The sequence below is a fragment of the Cnephaeus nilssonii genome (assembly GCF_951640355.1).
Source record: "Cnephaeus nilssonii genome assembly, chromosome: 8".
Taxonomy (NCBI): Eukaryota; Metazoa; Chordata; class Mammalia; order Chiroptera; family Vespertilionidae; genus Cnephaeus; species Cnephaeus nilssonii.
In genome coordinates, this window is record NC_137079.1 from 22,886,464 (window position 1) to 22,904,606 (window position 18,143).

At 41.5% G+C, this 18,143-nt stretch overlaps 1 protein-coding gene across 1 annotated transcript; it reads left to right on the forward strand.

Moving 5' to 3' along the window:
* The first annotated feature begins 7,056 nt into the window (after window positions 1-7,056).
* On the forward strand, window positions 7,057-17,484 carry PLPBP (pyridoxal phosphate binding protein). Its single transcript, XM_079779497.1, has 8 exons — window positions 7,057-7,205; window positions 9,908-10,015; window positions 10,091-10,126; window positions 10,625-10,700; window positions 12,656-12,790; window positions 14,462-14,604; window positions 15,298-15,396; window positions 16,256-17,484. The coding sequence occupies exons 1-8, from the start codon at window positions 7,107-7,109 to the stop codon at window positions 16,385-16,387; spliced, it is 828 nt and encodes a 275-aa protein (XP_079635623.1). The 5' UTR covers window positions 7,057-7,106; the 3' UTR covers window positions 16,388-17,484.
* Window positions 17,485-18,143: the final 659 nt, after the last annotated feature.

Here is an 18,143-nt window from a genome sequence, read left to right on the forward strand (position 1 = left end):
TTTGTAGGATTTTCCAAGGACAAGTCACCTTGGTTGAATGTTTCTCATTAAACTTTGCAGAAGTGATTCATATTCAGCACTGTTTTTAATCACTTTTTATATAAGAACAGAATGTTTGCAAGGAAGCAAGAGTTTGTTAATAACTTTTATATAACGAAATAAAATAAATTTGGAGGTATCTATCATCATATTAAGTTGAGAAAGAAAAAAATCACTGAAAGAATTTTTGTAATACAGCAGGTCCTCAAATAACATTGTTTCATTCTGCGTAGTTTTATTGTACATTGATGAGATGCCATAGGAACTTAACTCTTGTTTATATCACCTATTCTAATATTAGATTCTTGTTATAGAAATGACTCTAAAACAAATGATATGCTGTATTAATTGCCTTGGGTTGATAGCTAGAGGAATTGTTTTTTGGACAACACCAAAGGTGTGAATGTATGTCTTAGTTTTATTTTCAGTCTTGCTAAATAAAATGAGTCTTTTATTTACTTTTTTATTAAAGTGAAATTTAGCAATAGCTAATATACTTACTGTATATTAATCCAAAAAAATATGTTTTATAAATGCTCTGTTGCAATTTCTATGGGTCTATCTTTCAACACTGCTAAGTTTATCACTTATAGAGAGTAAATAATAGAAATAAGATCATCATAAATACTGATTTATTTTAAGTTTGAGGATAAAATGTGCAGATGCTCTTCTACTTAAATATCATTTAGTTGAAAATATATTTATACACCTAACCTACTGATCATTATAGCTTAGCATAGCCTATCTTAAATGTGCTCAGAACATTTACAGCCTACAGTTGGGCAAAATCATCTAACACAAAACCTATTTTATAAAAGTATTGAATATCTCATGAAGTTTATTATGTGTATCACTTTGGCACCATCATCAAGTAAAAAAAAATCATAAGTAGGGGACCATCTGTATCTTGAGTAGCAGCTATTCTGAGTCTATGAACTTAACCACTATTCCTTTAGTTCCATTCAGTAGGGGTCTAGCCACTGTTTTTATTGTCCTTTATAATAAAAGGCCAGAGACAGTAACGGTGTCACAACCATAGCGATCATTAGACCAGAACCACCATGGCCCCTCACCGGGCTAGCCCTGCCCCCCAGCAAGCAGTTAGAGGCGATCAGGCAAGGCAGACAGAGTGGTTAGGGGTGATCAGGTAGGCAGACCAGCAGTTAGGGGTGATCAGGTAGGCCGGCAAGTGGTTAGGGGCGATCAGGCAGACATACAGAGTGGTTAGGGGTGATCAGGTAGGCAGGCAAGTGGTTAGGAGTGATCAGGTAGGCAGACCAGTGGTTAGGGGCAATCAGGTATGCAGGCCAGGAGTTAGGGGCAATCGGGTAGGCCCCTTGCTGGGCTGGCCCCACCCCCAAGCAATGGTTAGGGGCAATCAGGTAGGCATGCAGAGTGGTTAGGGGTGATCAGGTAGGCAGGCAAGTGGTTAGGGGCGGTCAGGCAGGCAGGCAGAGAGGTTAGGAGCCATCAGGCAGGCAGAGAGGGGTTAGGGGCCATCAGGCAGGCAAGCAGAGTGGTTAGGAGACATGGTCCCAGATTTCAAGAGGAATGTCCCAACTGCCGGTTTAGGCCCGATCCCTGCGGGTTCGGGCCTAAACCGGCAGTTGGACATCCCCCAAGGGGTCCTGGATTGGAGCGGGTACAGGCCAGGCTGAGAGACAGCCCCCTTCCCATGCACAAATTTCATGCAGCAGGCCTCTAGTTTTCTTATAAAAGCAGTAATAGCCAATCATTTTGTGTTAGTATTTCCATTCCTTTTTATTATTGATTTTGAGAGAGAGCGAGAAAACATCAATGTGAAAGAGAAACTGATCAGCTGCCTCCTGCACACACCCCAACCTGGGGTGGAACCTGCAACCTGGGTATGTGCCCTGACTGTGAATCTAACCCACCACCTTTTGGTGTACCGGATGACACTCCAACTAATTGCACCACACCAGCCAGGGTAAGGATCTCCACTCCTTTCATTTCTCCTTTTATGTAAGCAGGTGATTAAATAATCAAACTAAATCTAGTTTCAAAGAGTCCTGAGGGTTTAATGACTCCCTTTGTAACTGAAAAATGATTCTTGTTATAGTAATTCCTCTATAAATGAATGATATGCTGGATTAATTGCCTTGGGTTGACAGCTAGAGGAACTGTTTTGGACAATACCAAAGATGTGAACTTATATCTTAGTTTTATTTTTAGTCTTGCTAAATAAAATGAGTATTTGTATTTACTTTTTTATTAAAGTGAAATTTAGCAATAGCTAATATTAGGCTAGATAATATAAAGAAATAAAATATCCCTGCCTAGTGAGTTGAGTACAAGATTATCCTAAAAATATATTCATATTGAATATATATACCCATTATCAATGTAGAAACAACAAACAACTAATTTGTGAACATTGCATAATTCTTGTTAGGTACTATAGAGATTTATAATTTTAAAAAATCCATATACCACTGCAATTCTGCTCCAAAGAGCAGAGATACTTTTAGTTGCCCCATAATTCATAGTAATATCAATTCAGTGAAAAAGTCCCATTCTCTACTCTCAAAAGATGTTCAGCCTAGGGTTGCCAAATACAGAATGCCCAGTTAAACATGAATTTCATATGAATAATGAATAATTTTTAGCATAAGTATCTCCAAAATAATGCCTGAGACATACTAAAAAGTTATCCATTGTTTACATAAAATTCACATTTAACTAAGTAGCTGTCTTTTTATTTGTTAAATCTGGCAACTCCAGCCCAGGCTTTCTCAGGTTTTTTAATGATGCTCCCAAACTTTATTGGTTTGAGAGCCTATTATACATGTAATATGAACTTACAATAGAAGGGGTAAGTTAAGAATTTAGATACTGGAATTAGACTGCCAAGACTCAAATCCCAACTCTATCGCTTCTGAGGAATAAATAAGGTTTTGAATAAATTCCTTAACCTGTCTGGGCCTGTTTCTTCATCTATAAAATGGGTTGAATTAATTAAATGAAATAATGAACTTAAAGGGGTTAGTTAGCACTGTGTCTAGTGTGTATATCTGTTCAAAAATACTTATTTTCAGTCATCTGGAAAAAACAGGCTGAAAGTATTAAGTAGGTACCACTAAATGGAAAATCATATGTGATAACAAAATAAGATTACAAACAGGACAGCACATCGAGGAAGGAAACCACTGCAATGCAGCAAACACAGTATTGAGAATACATACTTCTACATATGTAACATGTAGGAAACAATCTGGTCTGGCCCTATTGAGAGAATTGCTAGTTCCAGGCTCTAATTAGAAAAAAGATTTGAAAAGGCTCGAGAGAAAACAAAATGTTAAAACCAAAAGAAAAATGGAGTTAAAAGATAAAGCTCAGGGGTTGACCACAAGAGAAGCAGAAGGGAAATCTAGCAACCTTATGTTTATGAAAGTTGCATAATGGTTGGCTAGGTATTCTCTGACTCTTCAGGGACCAGAGAAGGAAATTAGCTTGCAGAATACAGTGGTTTTTAAGATTTTACTTAAGACTGGCTAAAATTTGAAATGGGACATAGTAGCTTTCTGCAAATAGAAAATAAATCCAGGGATAAGCATGGATAATTTTTTTTTTCTCTGATGGTCTTCAGAAATCGGGGGGATTCCATGGTTTAAATGTCATTCTATCTATATGAAAGATCAATGATCTCTAGAGGTCCTCCCCAAGTCTAGGGTTCGAGAATCTCTATTGGCATTCCAAAAGCCAGATGTGGCAGCGTGTTTGCTGAGGGGTTGCTGTCATGGCTACTCTACCTGAATTCATTTCAACTGGAACAGGAGCATTATTTCTCCATTTTTCTTCAGAGCCAAGTAACCAGGCAACGGTAATTTTCTATTTTATTTTTTTTTATTCCCCCAAAAGACAGTAAGCTCAGAAGGAAACAATTTTAAAATCCAAAAAGGTTTTTCTCATAATTCATGGCCTTACACTACAGGGGTAAATGTTTTAAAAGCTTGATGGCATTAATGGTGAATAAGTATACTAGGTTTTAGATTGTCTATGAAATCTACTCCTCTGGGTATTTGCCTTTTTAATCTTTCTTTTTTTCCCCTTTGTCCTTGCAAACTATTGAAGAAATTTAAAGACAGTTAAATAGTAATAAAGTGATTTTAGACCTGCATTTTTCAAAGATTAGGTAGTAGGGAAGGATAAAATGTTAAACTAGATGGTTGACATTCCAGGAAGAGGAAGAGAAGAAAGTAAAATAATAAAAAGAAAAAGGTGGAATAAAGTTGATTCAAAAGCACAGCTAACAAAGAAATTGTTACCCAATACCCCAAGGTTTTGGGTTCTATCTTCAGTCAGGGCACATACAAGAAGCAACCAATGAATGCATAAATAAGTGGAACAACAAATCTCTCTCAATATTCCTTTCTCTCTCTCTCCTTCCATCCCTCCCTCTCAAAAATCAGTAAATGAATAAAAGTTTTTTTTAAAAAAAGGAGTAAAGAAATTGGAAAATGTGAAGTGATAATGAACTGAAGTCACCATGATCTTTTTGTCCTTACTTCCATTTTCATAAGGTCATAGAATGTTAAAGATAAAAAGCATATTAGAAACGAATCCATAGTAAAGCCAGTCTTACTCATCTTGGTCTCCCCCAAGGTACCTTTTACAGAGAAATGACTCAATAAATATTGACTGAATGGATAAATGGGGGTGGGCAGACTCACACTCATTGAACATTTGCACCTGATTTGGGGGGAGCAGTCTTCTAAGTGTGTAACATCTTTTTTTTAAAGATTTTTTTAAATGTATTTTGAGAGAAAAAGGAAGGGAGGGAGGGAGGGAAGAGAGAGAGAGAGAGAGAGAGAGAGACATTGATCAGCTGCCTCCTGCACAGCCCCCACCAAGGATCAAGCCCACAACCCAGACATTTGCCTTGACCAAGAATCGAACCAGCAACCTTTTGGTGCACAGGATGACGCCCAACCGAGCCACATCAGCCAGGGCTGTAACATGTTCTCTTGATTGATTCTTACTGAAACTCTGAAGGGAATATTGACTCTATTTTATGAATGAAAAACTGAGAATTTCAGTAACTTATCCAAGATCACAGTTCAGTGGCAAAACCAAGGTTCAACTTGTGCCACTCCTATGCCACCTCTATCCAATCTTGCCACCACTACCTTATTGGCTTGAAAATTTAAATCCCTCTCCTAATGCCTTTTTGGGAGCTACACACATGTATGCCATGATGGCTAGGGTAGGGAGTTGACCTTGTAATTCAAAGAAGAGACTTGACCTGACCTGTGTTATTTTTCAATATTTTCCAAACAGCATATCACTTTAAGCGTTTCATGTTCACCCAATCCTTGCTCTACACATCCCTTCACTATGATTCCCATCACTGTAATCCCCTTGTTCCTCCCACCACTGATGGCTGGCTAGCACCCTTCAATTCTGTATCTATAGCAAACATCTATTATATTCACACCATGAAGGGCTATTCTTGTCATTTTTAAATTTTTAACACTTTGGCAGGAATAGAAATTAAGTCCAGAAACATTTGAAAACAATGTCTCCTAATGTCTTTGACAACCCTAGTTTTGTGAGCCCGGTAAATGAAGACTTCCCCCAAATAAGTCCTTGATGGCAAGGACCCAAAGTGATTTTCAGGGAGAAAAACATGTGAAATTCCATTTCAGTCCCTGAGGTCTGGGAAGAGGATGAGTGAAGAAAGTAAGAATAATTGCCCTTACTTTTCCAGTCACCTCAAGGCAACCTACAGAACAAACTTAAGCCCTTTCTCCAACATAACATCATCCCACTTATTTTTTTTAAAATATATTTTATTGATTTTTTACAGAGAGGAAGGGAGAGGGATAAAGAGTTAGAAGCATCAATGAGAGAGAAACATCGATCAGCTGCCTCCTGCACACTCCCTACTGGGGATGTGCCCCCAAGCAAGGCACATGCCCTTAACCGGAATGGAACCTGGGACCCTTGAGTCCGCAGGCCGAAGCTCTATCCACTGAGCCAAACCGATTAGGGAATCATCCCACTTCTTTAAGTTGAATTACTGTTTGAGAACCAACAGTACAGCCAAAAGTGCTTTCCTTAACAAAAGTGATCTCTACTTGCCCACAGCTCCTACTAGTTCACCATCTGACAAGTTTAGTATCTTACCTTGTTAGTTTAGTCCCTGTGTGGTCTAGCTCCTCATCCCGTTTATGATCATCACGTTGCCTGAGCTGCACACAGAGGAGCTCTGACCAGGTAGCACTGGCGACAGGTGGCTCCTGACCCCTTGAAATAGGACAGCCCCCACTGAGGCATGCTGTAGGTCAAAACTACACCGGATTTTGGAAACTAAATACGATAAAAAGAAATTAAAATATCTCATTTTAAGTTTCTCCATTGGTTACAGGTGGAAACCTTATTTGGGCTATCTTGGGTTAAATACAATGTATTACTAAGCTTTTACTTTGTAGGTGCCTAGTCGAAATGTTTAAATGTCCTATGTGGCTCCCATATTTCTCGGACAGCACTCGTCTAAAGGATGACAAGAGGAAACAAACCATACACTGAAGCATGCCGCGTCTTTTACATCTCTTAGCGGTTCCTCACAAGACTATCTGAGATATAAAAGCGATGTCCCCCGCCTTAGCTGCTTCTGATGCTGGTCCCAGCGCCCAGAACTCCCGGTTCACAGCTCTTCCAATGGCAGGGACTGGAAAACGAGAGGCATTTTGAAAGCGGACCAGGCCGCGTGTTTTGCTTCAAGAAGGTCCTGCTCGGGCAGGGGCAGCAGCGGACCAGGCGACACGTCTCTGAAGGTTCTCCAGCGGCACCGGCGCGACGCCAGGAAGACCAGGTGCCCAGCGCCCACCGAGCCCACTGCGACCCCCGCAAGATGGCCGTCACCGAGGGGCGGGGCCTCGGCTACACCGCCCCCGCCCCGCCCCCGCGGCGCCCAGTGTCCATTGGGTGAGACGATTCGGACGTGAGCGCTGATTGGCCCGTACAGAGACGTAAGCTGGGCTGGACCGGAAGGTGGCCTCAGCCCCGGGGTGCCGGGGTCCGTGTCTCGACGTCCGTCCCTGGGGATGTGGAGAGCTGGCAGCATGTCGGCGGAGCTGGGAGTCGCATTTGCTCTGCGGACCGTGAAGGAGCGCGTGCAGCAGGCGGTGGCGCGGCGGCCGCGGGTGAGGAAGGGAACCGCGTGGGGGCGGGGGGCGGCCGCGGTGAGGAGGGGGACACCTGCGTGGGAACAGGTCGTCACGGTGACGCAGAGGGCTCTCCCGGAGGGGCGGGGCCCGTCCGCCGCCTGGGCCGCGGCACGGGTGGTAGAGCCCCAAAAAGCGAGCGAAGGGCTGGCTCCCTCGGTGGCCTCGAGATGAGACTGGCGGGTTTCCTGGAGCTTGGCTTGCTTGCAACAGAAGGTATCCGCCATCCCGGGAAAAGGACCGATCCCCAGGCATCGCGGCTTTTGCCCATCCCGCTTCGTGTGGGAATCTGCAACCTTAGCGGACGGGAGAAGGGTCGGGCCTGTGCCCCCAGCAGCTGCTGGAAAAGACGTCTCCTACAAGAGCACCCTGAGGAGGCCCGATCCGCCGGAGATCACGTGTGTGGCAGCGCCTAACGGCTAGTAGATGCTCAGTAAATGTCAGCTCCTCCTGGAGCGGGTGGATTGCTTGGCCCGACCGAGCTGCACTTGCGCGTTTGCGGCGGGAGGGAGCTGGCATCTGATCCCCTTAAGGGGGGACTTTTTTTTCCATATATATTTTTTTGTCTTCTCTTGGAATTTCATTAGACTAAGGGTCAGTCAATATCTGCCCCCCCCCCCTCGGATGGTGTGGAGTGAGACACACCTCAACAGAGAGGTCAAAGGTTTCTCCTCAGTATTTATGGTGTCAGAACTCAGAATGCTGCCCTGGCTGGTTTGGCTCAGTGGATAGAGCTGTTGGCCTGCGGATCGAAGAGTCCCGGGTTCGATTCTGGTCAAGGGCGCATGCCTGGGTTGCAGGCTCGATCCCTAATGGGGGACGTGCAGGAGGCAGCAGATCAATGACTCTCTCATCATTGATGTTTCTCTCTCTTCCTTCCTCTCTAAAATCAATAAAAAATATATTTTTTAAAATAACTCAGAATGCTGGCCTGGAACTCATAGACACAGAGTGGATTGGTGGTTGCCAGAGGGGAGGGCTGTTGGGGGAGTGGGGGAAAGAGGTGAAGGGATTAAGAAGTACAAACTGGTAGTGACAAAATAGTCACAGGAATGTAAAAAGTACAGCATAGGGAAAATAGTCAACAATATCTCAGTAACAATGTATGGTACCAGGTGGGGACTGGAAATATCAAGGGGAACACTTTGTAAAGTATATGATTGCCTAATCACTATGCTGTACACCTTAAACCAATACAAAATAATATTGAAAGTAGACCATAATTTAAAAATAAAATTGAAAAACGAATGCTGGCCTAGAGACAGAAGACCTGTATTAGTATAGCCGTTCCTTGGCCACTAGTTAGTACCTTCAACAAGTCACTTAGCTACTCTGGTCCCGAGTTTCCTCATCTGCACAGACAAGGGAATGAACTCTGATAGCTCTGAGCTCACTCCTGGAGTTAATGTTCTGTGATTCTCAGCGATTCTCCAAAATAAACTAGGGATTTCCCTAACAAACATCACATTTGGAGGTTTTCCCGGCATAGCTCTCAGGCAGACTTGCTGCCTGTTTTCACCTTTCTGTTTGGAAACCCTCAGTTCGTCAACATAATCCTGGGAGTTGTGACATGATGTTATAAAAGGTTAATACACCCTCAGAAGGAAGAAGAAACTCTTTGTAATTGACCTGACTTCTCAGGCCCTTTGAGAATACTGTGATTCTGTAAAAATCGCAAAAGGGTGATGGGGTACCTGAAAACTGAGCTATGTAAGGAGAGGTGAATCTCTTCTCTTACCGCTTCTCTGTGGATTTTGTTGCACTAGAATTTGGGGAAGCCTGGCTCTTTATGTAACGACCATGAGAAGGGGGTCGGATAGGTCTAATCCTGAGTCCAGAGTTTTTGTGCATCCCTGCCTCGGGTCTGCCACTGGTCCTTGATTAGATTGAACAATAGATTATATAGTTATTCTAAGCAGGCCACTTTTCAAAGTGAATAGGATCAATGTTAATAATTATACCATGAACAGAATGAGTTTCCAAAACTGTTAATATGGGGGTTTCAGAAACCAGAAGTGGCCTTCTTTCTAGTCAGAGAGTGGTGCCTTCCACTACTGGGCATGTCCATGGACTTCCAACATGCAGATTTTTTTTTCTTTATTAAAACTTTTTTTTAATATATATTTTTAGAGAGAGGGAGAGAGAGAGAAACATCTCCTGCATGCCTCCTACTGGGGGTCAAGCCCAGCAACCCAGACTGGAATCAAACCAGGGACCTCTCAACCCACTGAGCCATACCAGCCAGGGCAATTAAGTGATTCTTAAACCTCCAACCTTGGAGTGAAAGAGAATCATCTGGAGAGTTTGTTTAAAAAGGGGATTCTCAAACTCCAGCCCCAGAGATTCAAATTCAGTAGGTCTGGAGTGGGATCCAGGTAATGCTGAAACAGTTGGTCAAAGACTGCATTTTAAGGAAATGTACTACTTTTACTTACCTGCCCAGCTCTCCTAAGAAATGTCTTTTGCTAATATTAAAGTAGCTAACAGATTTAGATGCAATGCATTTGAAAGACATTTGAACAACATTATTTGGAACTGATCTCCCTGCAGTACTGGAAAAATGGAGCTTACCAAAAACAAGTTAAGATCTATGCTGATCTGTTTTACAGGATCTATCTTACAGGACTTATCAGGATAATATTCTCAGATATTCACTTATCTAGCTCTTTCCCTCTTGGCAGGACCTCCCAGCCATCGAGCCCCGGCTAGTAGCCGTCAGCAAAACCAAACCTGCAGATGTGGTGATTGAGGCCTACAGTCACGGCCAGCGCACTTTCGGAGAGAACTATGTAAGAGCCCTTTTCCAAACTGCCTTCGGAAGTCATGTTTGCCACACTTCTGACGTGTCTTTTTCTACCCTGTAGGTTCAGGAACTGCTAGAAAAAGCATCAAATCCAAAAGTAAGTAGCTATCTGAATTCTTGAGTTTGTATCTAAATCTAGGCATTTCAGTTGAAAAATAGACCCATGTTGGTGTTTTGAGTTTTAGAGCAGGAGGTTGGGTTGGCGGTAGAAATGTCCACAGTCACCTTGAGCCCCAAATATTTCTCAGATTTTCCTTCTGTATTAAAAGACTGTAGTTTTCTCCTTTGCAAGTTTTTGAAAATGGTGGTTTTTAGGAGCTTGCTGTAATTTTGCATCCTTTTGAGATTTGAAAGCTTTAATCAGTTCATTCTTAATGGGCAATATCTGAAAGATGGAGGGAGTTGATAGGAACAAGGAAGAGAAAAAGAACAGAAGTCTTAAATGTTTTTCTAAGTATCCTTAGGAGCCTTGCTGAAGGTGGTGGTAGTGCATTATTGCATAGACATGAAAGGTCAGAATGGAGTGTGCAAAATATTTGAGCCAACTAGGCCTCCGTAAAATCCACATCAAACTTCTTTACCTTTTTCTCTTCAGATTCTGTCTTCATGTCCTGAGATTAAATGGCACTTCATTGGCCACCTGCAAAAACAAAATGTCAACAAATTGATGGGTAAGATAAACTCTTTATATGAGCATATGGTTTTTCTTTTTTAGTTAACATGTTGAAATTGATTTTCAAATGTTAAATCAATCCTACATTCCTTGGGATAAATTTTACTTGGTCATGAAGTATTATCCTTTTAAAATAATGTTGCATTTTATTTGTTAGCTATTGCTTAGAATTTTTGCATCTATATTCACAAGGGACATTCATCTCTAGTTTTCTTTTCTTGAAATGTCTTTATTTGGGTTTCATATCAAGGGTAATGCTGGCCTCACAGAATGAATTGGGAAATATTTCCTCCTTAAGTCTTTTGGAAGAGTTTGTATGGAATTAGTATTAACTCTTTTTTAACCATTGGTAGAATTTACCAGTCAAACCTTGAGTTTACTTTGTGGGAAGGTTTTTAACTATAGTTTCAATTTCACTAATAGAATCAGGGCTATTCACATAATCTGTTTCTTCTTGGATGAGCATTGGTACTTGTGTCTTTCAAGGAATTTGTCCCTTTCATTAAATTAATGAATTTATGGGCATAGGGTGTTTGTAATTCCTTTTGTTATCCTTTTAATATCTGTAGAGTCTATAGTGATGTCAACTCTTTCATTCCTGGTATTAGTAATTTCTGTCTCCTCTCTTTTTTTTCCTAGTCTGTCTGGCTAGAGATTTATCAATTTTATCAAACTTTACAAAGATGGATTTTATTTTTCTCTAATAGTTTATTATAATATGTTAAAAAAGCAAAAATAATTATGTATTGTGGGGTTTATAACATGTAAAATCAACATACATGACAACAATAGCATGAAAATGGAAAGGAAGAAACAAAAGTACACTATTATAAGTTTCTTAAACTTTACGTGAAGTGGTATATTACTTAAAGGTAGACTGTGATAAGTGAAACTCAAAAGCAGTCAATAAGGGGGTGGGAGGCAATGGGGGGATAAGGACACATATGTAATACCTTAATAAATTTTTAAAAAGTAGTCAATAAAATAATACAATAAGAGTTATAGTTATAACTCAGCAAAGGTGTTAAAATGGAGTCAAAAATATGTGAAATGGTATCTCAGGGTGGTTTTTATTTACATTTCCCTAGTGACTAATGAAGTTGAACATTTTTCCATGTGCTTATTGGCCATTTGTGTATCTTCTTTGGAGAAATGTCTTTTCAAATCCTTTGTTCATTTTTTAAAAAATATATTTTTATGATTTCAGAGAGGAAGGAAGAGGGAGGGAAAGATAGAAATATCAATGATAAGAGAGAATAATCACCCCACACTGGGGATCGAGCCCGAAACCCGGGCATGTGCCCTGACCAGGGATCGAACTATGACCTCCTGGTCCCTAGGTCGATGCTCAACCACTGAGCCACACCGGCCAGGCCTTTTGTTCATTTTTTAACTGGGTTATTTTCTTTTGAAGTTCTTTATATACTCTAGATATCAGACCCTTATCAAATAAATGATATGCAAACATTTTTTCCTGTTCCATGAGTTGTCTTTTCACTGACTTGATGGTATCGTTTCTAGCACCAGCAACCCAGAAAGCTTAAGAACATGGTGATATCATGCCAGAGAAATACTTTGGCTTCTACTTTTTATTCTTTTTTTATTGTCCTTGACCTGTTTCTCTCCAGTTTGAACTGAGATTGAATCAGACCAAGCCTGCTATTAGGAATCTCTGCAATTATCTGCTTCTTGGAGCATATGAATACATATGCTGCATGATGATGTTATGTCAGGATTTCCTTCTCCTTATTTGTTTTTGCTGATTAGACAGCAATAGTTAATATTTAAACTTATATCTAGTAAAACTTTCATATAAGTTTTATTAGCAGAACTGGGACTTAACAGTCTTTTTCTTTTCCTAGGAAATTATTTTTCCATCGACCAAAGATGTGTTGTATGTTGTTTGCTCCAGTAGAGTATGTGAAGAATTGCCTTGCCTATTTCTCATTACAGCTGTCCCCAATCTCTTCATGCTGGAAACAGTGGATTCTGTGAAGTTGGCAGACAAAGTGAACAGTTCATGGCAGAAAAAAGGTTCTCCTGAAAGGTTAAAGGTTATGGTCCAAATTAACACCAGTGGAGAAGAGAGTAAGTGACCAGACCTGTATTGTAGATTTTTCTTCCCTTAGGATGGTTGACGCCCAGGAAGAATGGCAGGCCTAATTTATCTGATAGCTAAGGTTATCACAGGGCTTAAGTAAGCTGTGTTATGTAGGATCTAGATGGCAGGATAGCCAGTCCACATGGTATTCTTTAATACATTATGATTTGTTATGTCTGAATTTTGGAGGAGACAAACAGGGAGAATCAAGGAGATTGTGACTTTGATCTCCTGAAAATTCCCAGAAGTCACCATCACTCCTGAAAGAGATTGCAAAGTTACATGAGAAGTTACTCTTCCTGGGTCCTAAAAAATAAACTACTTAGTGATACATTAGGAGAAAATAGAAGGAAAATCACTGTGAGCACCAGGCAGTGAATGTCTTTCCAGGCTTGGGTTAACAGTGTTGCACAGTGAACAGAGCATGGGCTTTGAAATTAGACAAACCTTGGGTTTGAGTTCCACCACTTTCCAGCTTCGTAATCTTGCATAAGTTACTTAACCCCTCTGACCTCAGTTTCCTTGTCAGGCAGTGAAATCATAATAGTACCTACCTCAGAGGGTGTTGTGAGGATTGAATGTGCTAATAAGGTAAAGCTGTTGGCATAGAACCCTGTACACATTTTACTTGTTAGCAATTTGTTTACAGATCAGTCATATGCTTTCAACCATCAGAGCATGAGTATTAACCAAATCTTAGCCTGAAGGAGTTCAGTATATGCATCTGTTTTCCAAATAGGCCCTGGAGTCAGCCTTCCTGGGTTCAAATCTTAGTTTCACAGCTTCTGTTTGTATGACCTTGAAAAAGGTACTGCGCTTCCCTATGCCTCATGTTTAGAATAGTGATAGTAAGAGTACTTGCTTATTAGAGTTATTGTATTAAATGAAAAGCACTTAGGATTTACCACTTGTGTCTGGCACATAAGTAAGTATACATTTTAACATATGTATACGCACCTAGGTTATATATTACATTATTAATGTAGTTAAATCTGAAATTGACTCCAGATCAAATCTATTACATCATTTCTTGATAATTAGCTATAGTTTTCCCTAATTAAATTTTGAAATGCATGTTCTTAGCATCTCCATTTGATAAATGAGGGAAAGACAGTATTAGTATCCTTATAACTGCCAACAAATAATCATTTGTTACAGATTCCTCCTCTAGCTGTTAATTAGAAAGTTCTGTTAAATTTAGCAAATCATATAGTCAAAACTGTATCATATAGACTTTATTTTAAATTCTTTACAATTTTACTAATAAATTACTAAAACTATAGAAATTCCAGATTTGGAAAAATAATTCTCAGGTTAATCTGGCATTTTTGCAGTGAGGATCTTCTTGATGTCCCAAGTAAAGCAATGTGGGGGGTTTTCTTTTCCCTGTACCCTAGCTGTTCTCAGCTCAGATATTGAGATCAAATAGAGTTCAATTTATAGTTCTTCCCTGGAGAAATTCAGAATCTGACCAGAGGGGGAACTACATGAAGCTCTCAAATGTTACTCTTGGACTTGAGAACAAGTTCTTTCCAGAAGTCCTCTCGTCTGAGGATCACCTCCTCTATTATAAGCAAGAGATGAAAGTGGATCCTTTCTCTGGCTACTTAAAACATTTTGGTATAAGGGTCTTCTATTCTATTTTTATTTTTGTGAAGGTAAACATGGCCTTCTACCTTCAGAGACAGTAGCCATGGTGGAACACATAAATGCCAAGTGCCCCAGCCTGGAATTCGTGGGGCTGATGACCATAGGAAGCTTTGGGCATGATCTTAGTCAAGGACCAAACCCGGACTTCCAGGTACTGGGGGGATTGCTCATGTGCTAAAGAAGTATCTCAGCAAAATGCTGTTGCAGGGCTGGCTAATTATATTGCAGTAAACTTCAAAGATATCCCAGATACTATCTGTCAGGTGTTATAACCCTCTTCCAAACTCTTTTTATTAGGAAAATAGAACAGGTTCCCGAAACCCCACATTCCTTTCTCAACTCCGTTTGACCTGCCTAAAACAAAGTTTTTTAGAGAAAATGAGCCCTGGTCGGTTTGGCTCAGAGGATAGAGCATCAGCACGGGGACTGAAGGGTCATGGGTTTGATTACAGGTCAAGGGCATGGCCCATATCAGGATGCATGTGGGAGGCAACCAATCGAAAGTGTCTCTTTCACATCAATGCTTTTCTCTCTCTGTCTCTCCCCCTCCCTTCCGCTCTCACTGAAAATCAGTGGAAAAATATCCTTGAGTGAGGATTAACAAAAAAAAAAGAAAGAAAATGAGCCCTTCTTTTTCATTCTTCTCCAGTGACTAATAGTTTTCTTGAAAGAAGGAAAATTTGCTAAAAAAAAAAAAAAAAACTTTCAGTAACTGCTGACAATTTTGACAGGCCTTGAAACCATGAGAAATAAATAATCTTTGTCAGAGATGTACAGATTCAGCCACTCTCAGTCATCCTTCGAGAGGCAGGAATAAAATATGTGTCACACTTCTTTCTGTCAGATGTTAGTGTCCCTCCGGGAGGAGCTGTGTAAAAAGCTGAACATTCCTACTGACCAGGTTGAGCTGAGCATGGGCATGTCCATGGACTTCCAACATGCAGTAAGTGTCCTTCTGGGTACCATTTGATGGGAGGGTCCAAACGGCCACAGCAAGCATCAGGTTTGGCTGGAGAAACCTTTGAAATGCCTCATTGTAGCAAGAGGGCATCCAATAGCAATGATTCTCAACTGTTCTAATATTCCCCACCCCCTTCTTTTCATAAATGAAAGGTATGGAAATTATAGCCTGACATATAATTTTTAAACTCGTTATAATTCCCTAAGTGGCATCTAAAGGAAAATAAGAAGAAATTAAACTCTAATTTTTAAAAAGGTATTTTTTCACTATGTAAATGCTTGGACATAGCTATATGACAGTAAGTCTGATGCTTAATCTTACATGTAAATTCACCATTAATGCAACAGCAATAAAAATATACTGATATAGATGTGCTATGTTGGCAACTCAAATACATGATTTTCTGGAACAGTAAGTAACTTGATAAAGTTCTAGAAGTCAAAGTATAGACTTCCCTCTGTGTAGACTGTAGCTGCATTGCTGGAAAATTGTATACATTAAAACAATACAAAAATGCTTTGTGTTTATAAGTAAAATGGAATTAGATCCTGTGCTGAGACAACAATAAGGAGGTTTTTTCATCACCTGACCAGGGAACATTAGAAAGGTGTGTGGGCTGCAAGACAACTCCTCACTGTTAGCCCTGTGAAAGCCATTTCTAAAACACCCTCCGAGGTCATGTTGCCCCAAGGAGAACCACTGCCGGTCGTCCTCCTAGGCTGCATTATCGTTCTTCCTCATAGAGGCCCCTCGAAGGACAGAATGAGAGGCACTGCTTCAGCATTGGCTGCAGTTCCTTATTTTAAACTCAGCCCTTGATATTTGCTCTTCTTTCCCACAGATTGAAGTAGGATCTACGAATGTCCGCGTAGGAAGCACCATTTTTGGAGAGCGAGATTACTCAAAGAAACCTGCCCTGGACAAGTCCGCAGCAGACCTAAAGGCCCCCGTGGAGGTGGCACAGGCACATTGAGCCACAGAACAACCAGCGGTGGCTCGCAGCCCGTGGGCCCTGTCCAGGAAGACTAACTATGCACTCACCCGAATTTTCATTTTGATATTCCCCTGTTTACAGCACAACCATGCTCTCCTTGTGACCTGGTGAGAGCACGCTGAGGATCATGTGTATTGATGGAAACCATCTGTATTTTGTGTCTGCCATAGGAAGCTTGCTTCATGTAATGGCTTTGGATTGGATTTGAGAAATCCTAACATTTCTGCAGAACAGATACCAAATCAATAGCCAGGAATTGAGTTCAGTATTGAATCCTGCCCAGGAGCACAGTCAACCCATGAATGCCTTTCCCAGCTTAAAATTTGGTCACTGATGCCTGTAATGACAGATGCCAGAGTCAGAGGAATTCCCATTTGTCCTCCCCTTTAATAGAAAACTCCCTGTGATTACCAACTTCATACAACCTCCTGTTGAGGAATCATCTTCGCTGTTCTACAGCAAGGTGATTTTGCCTACCTTACCCTACCCCCCATTTCCACCCTGCCCAATAAATATTTGTTTCTCCTCTGGAAGAGCAGTACAGGTAACTTCAGGAAATGGCTCAAGTTAATGCTCCGAACTCCAATGGTTGTTGATGAGAATTGGTGTCATTGGTCACCCTGTAGTGTTGACCCTGAAAAATGTAGGGGTAATGGAAGTGGGACTTGAGCCTTTTTAACATCCTCCTGAAGAGACAGGACTTTGAGGTTTTTTCTCTGGGGCCTACAGTGATGAGAAGTTAATGATATGATTTCTCATCCACCGTAATTCTCTTTAAGGTGATTTCTTATCAAGGACCAGTGAATCGTGTAGCTCCCCAGAAATGAAAGATTCCTTCAAAGCCAGTTCAGGTTGACAGTATCAACAAAGCCTGACTTTGAGGTTCCTGTTCCTGAGGAGCACTTTCTGGGCACATTTATAGGCCTCCCCCTCCCCCTACTATATTGATAACCCAGAACTGCAGCTCTTCTTATTTGTTAACTAGAGGCCCAGTGCATGATTGAATCATGCACGTGTAGGGTCCCCTACATGCTTTCGCTTTTCGCGGTGGAGCTGGGTGCCTGTCCGCTGGTGCTGGAGCAGACAGGCACCCAGCTCCCCCACTTTTGATGGTCCGCGGCAGCTGAGGGGGGCTACCCTGCTGTTGAGAGGCGCAGGGGGCGGGACTCCCGCCCCCTGCGCCTCTCAATGGCCGCTGAGGGGGGCTGCCGCGGACACCTGGCTACCCTGCCGTTGAGAGGCACAGCTGGGTGTCCGTGGTAGGCCCCCTCAGCGGCCGCGGATCTGGCCTTGGCTGTTGAGAGGCGCAGGGGGCGGGAGTCCCACCCCCTGCACCTCTCAACAGCAGGGTAGCCCCCCTCAGTGGCAGCGGATCCATGCCTCTCAATGGCCGGATAGGCCACCCCGAGTCCCGCCCCCCAGCCTCCCGCCGCCCAATCGTGGGCGTAGCGGAGTGATGATAATTTACATGTTACTCTATTATTAGATAGGATAGAGAGCAAGATATTAAAAAACCAGAAAGCACACTTTTCAGATAGTCATGAGAGATGACTTTGGTCTGGGTTGTTTATTTCCTAGATGTTTTTTCCTATTTATTCAATCCCCAATCTTTAATTTTATGAAATAACTTTCAGAACAGGATGCTGCTGCCGAATGTAATTTTGTAAAACTTCCACCATTATGATCCCTGCACTGTTTCAGTCAGCAGTAGAATGTGGTATTTCAGAGTCTATTA

Coding starts and splice junctions, on each gene's coding strand:
- PLPBP (XM_079779497.1), top strand. CDS start 7,107: ATGTGGAGAGCTGGCAGCATGTCGGCGGAGCTGGGAGTCGCATTTGCT. Junction 10,701..12,655: donor AAATGTCAACAAATTGATGG/GTAAGATAAACT, acceptor TTCTCATTACAG/CTGTCCCCAATCTCTTCATG. Junction 15,397..16,255: donor CCATGGACTTCCAACATGCA/GTAAGTGTCCTT, acceptor TCTTTCCCACAG/ATTGAAGTAGGATCTACGAA.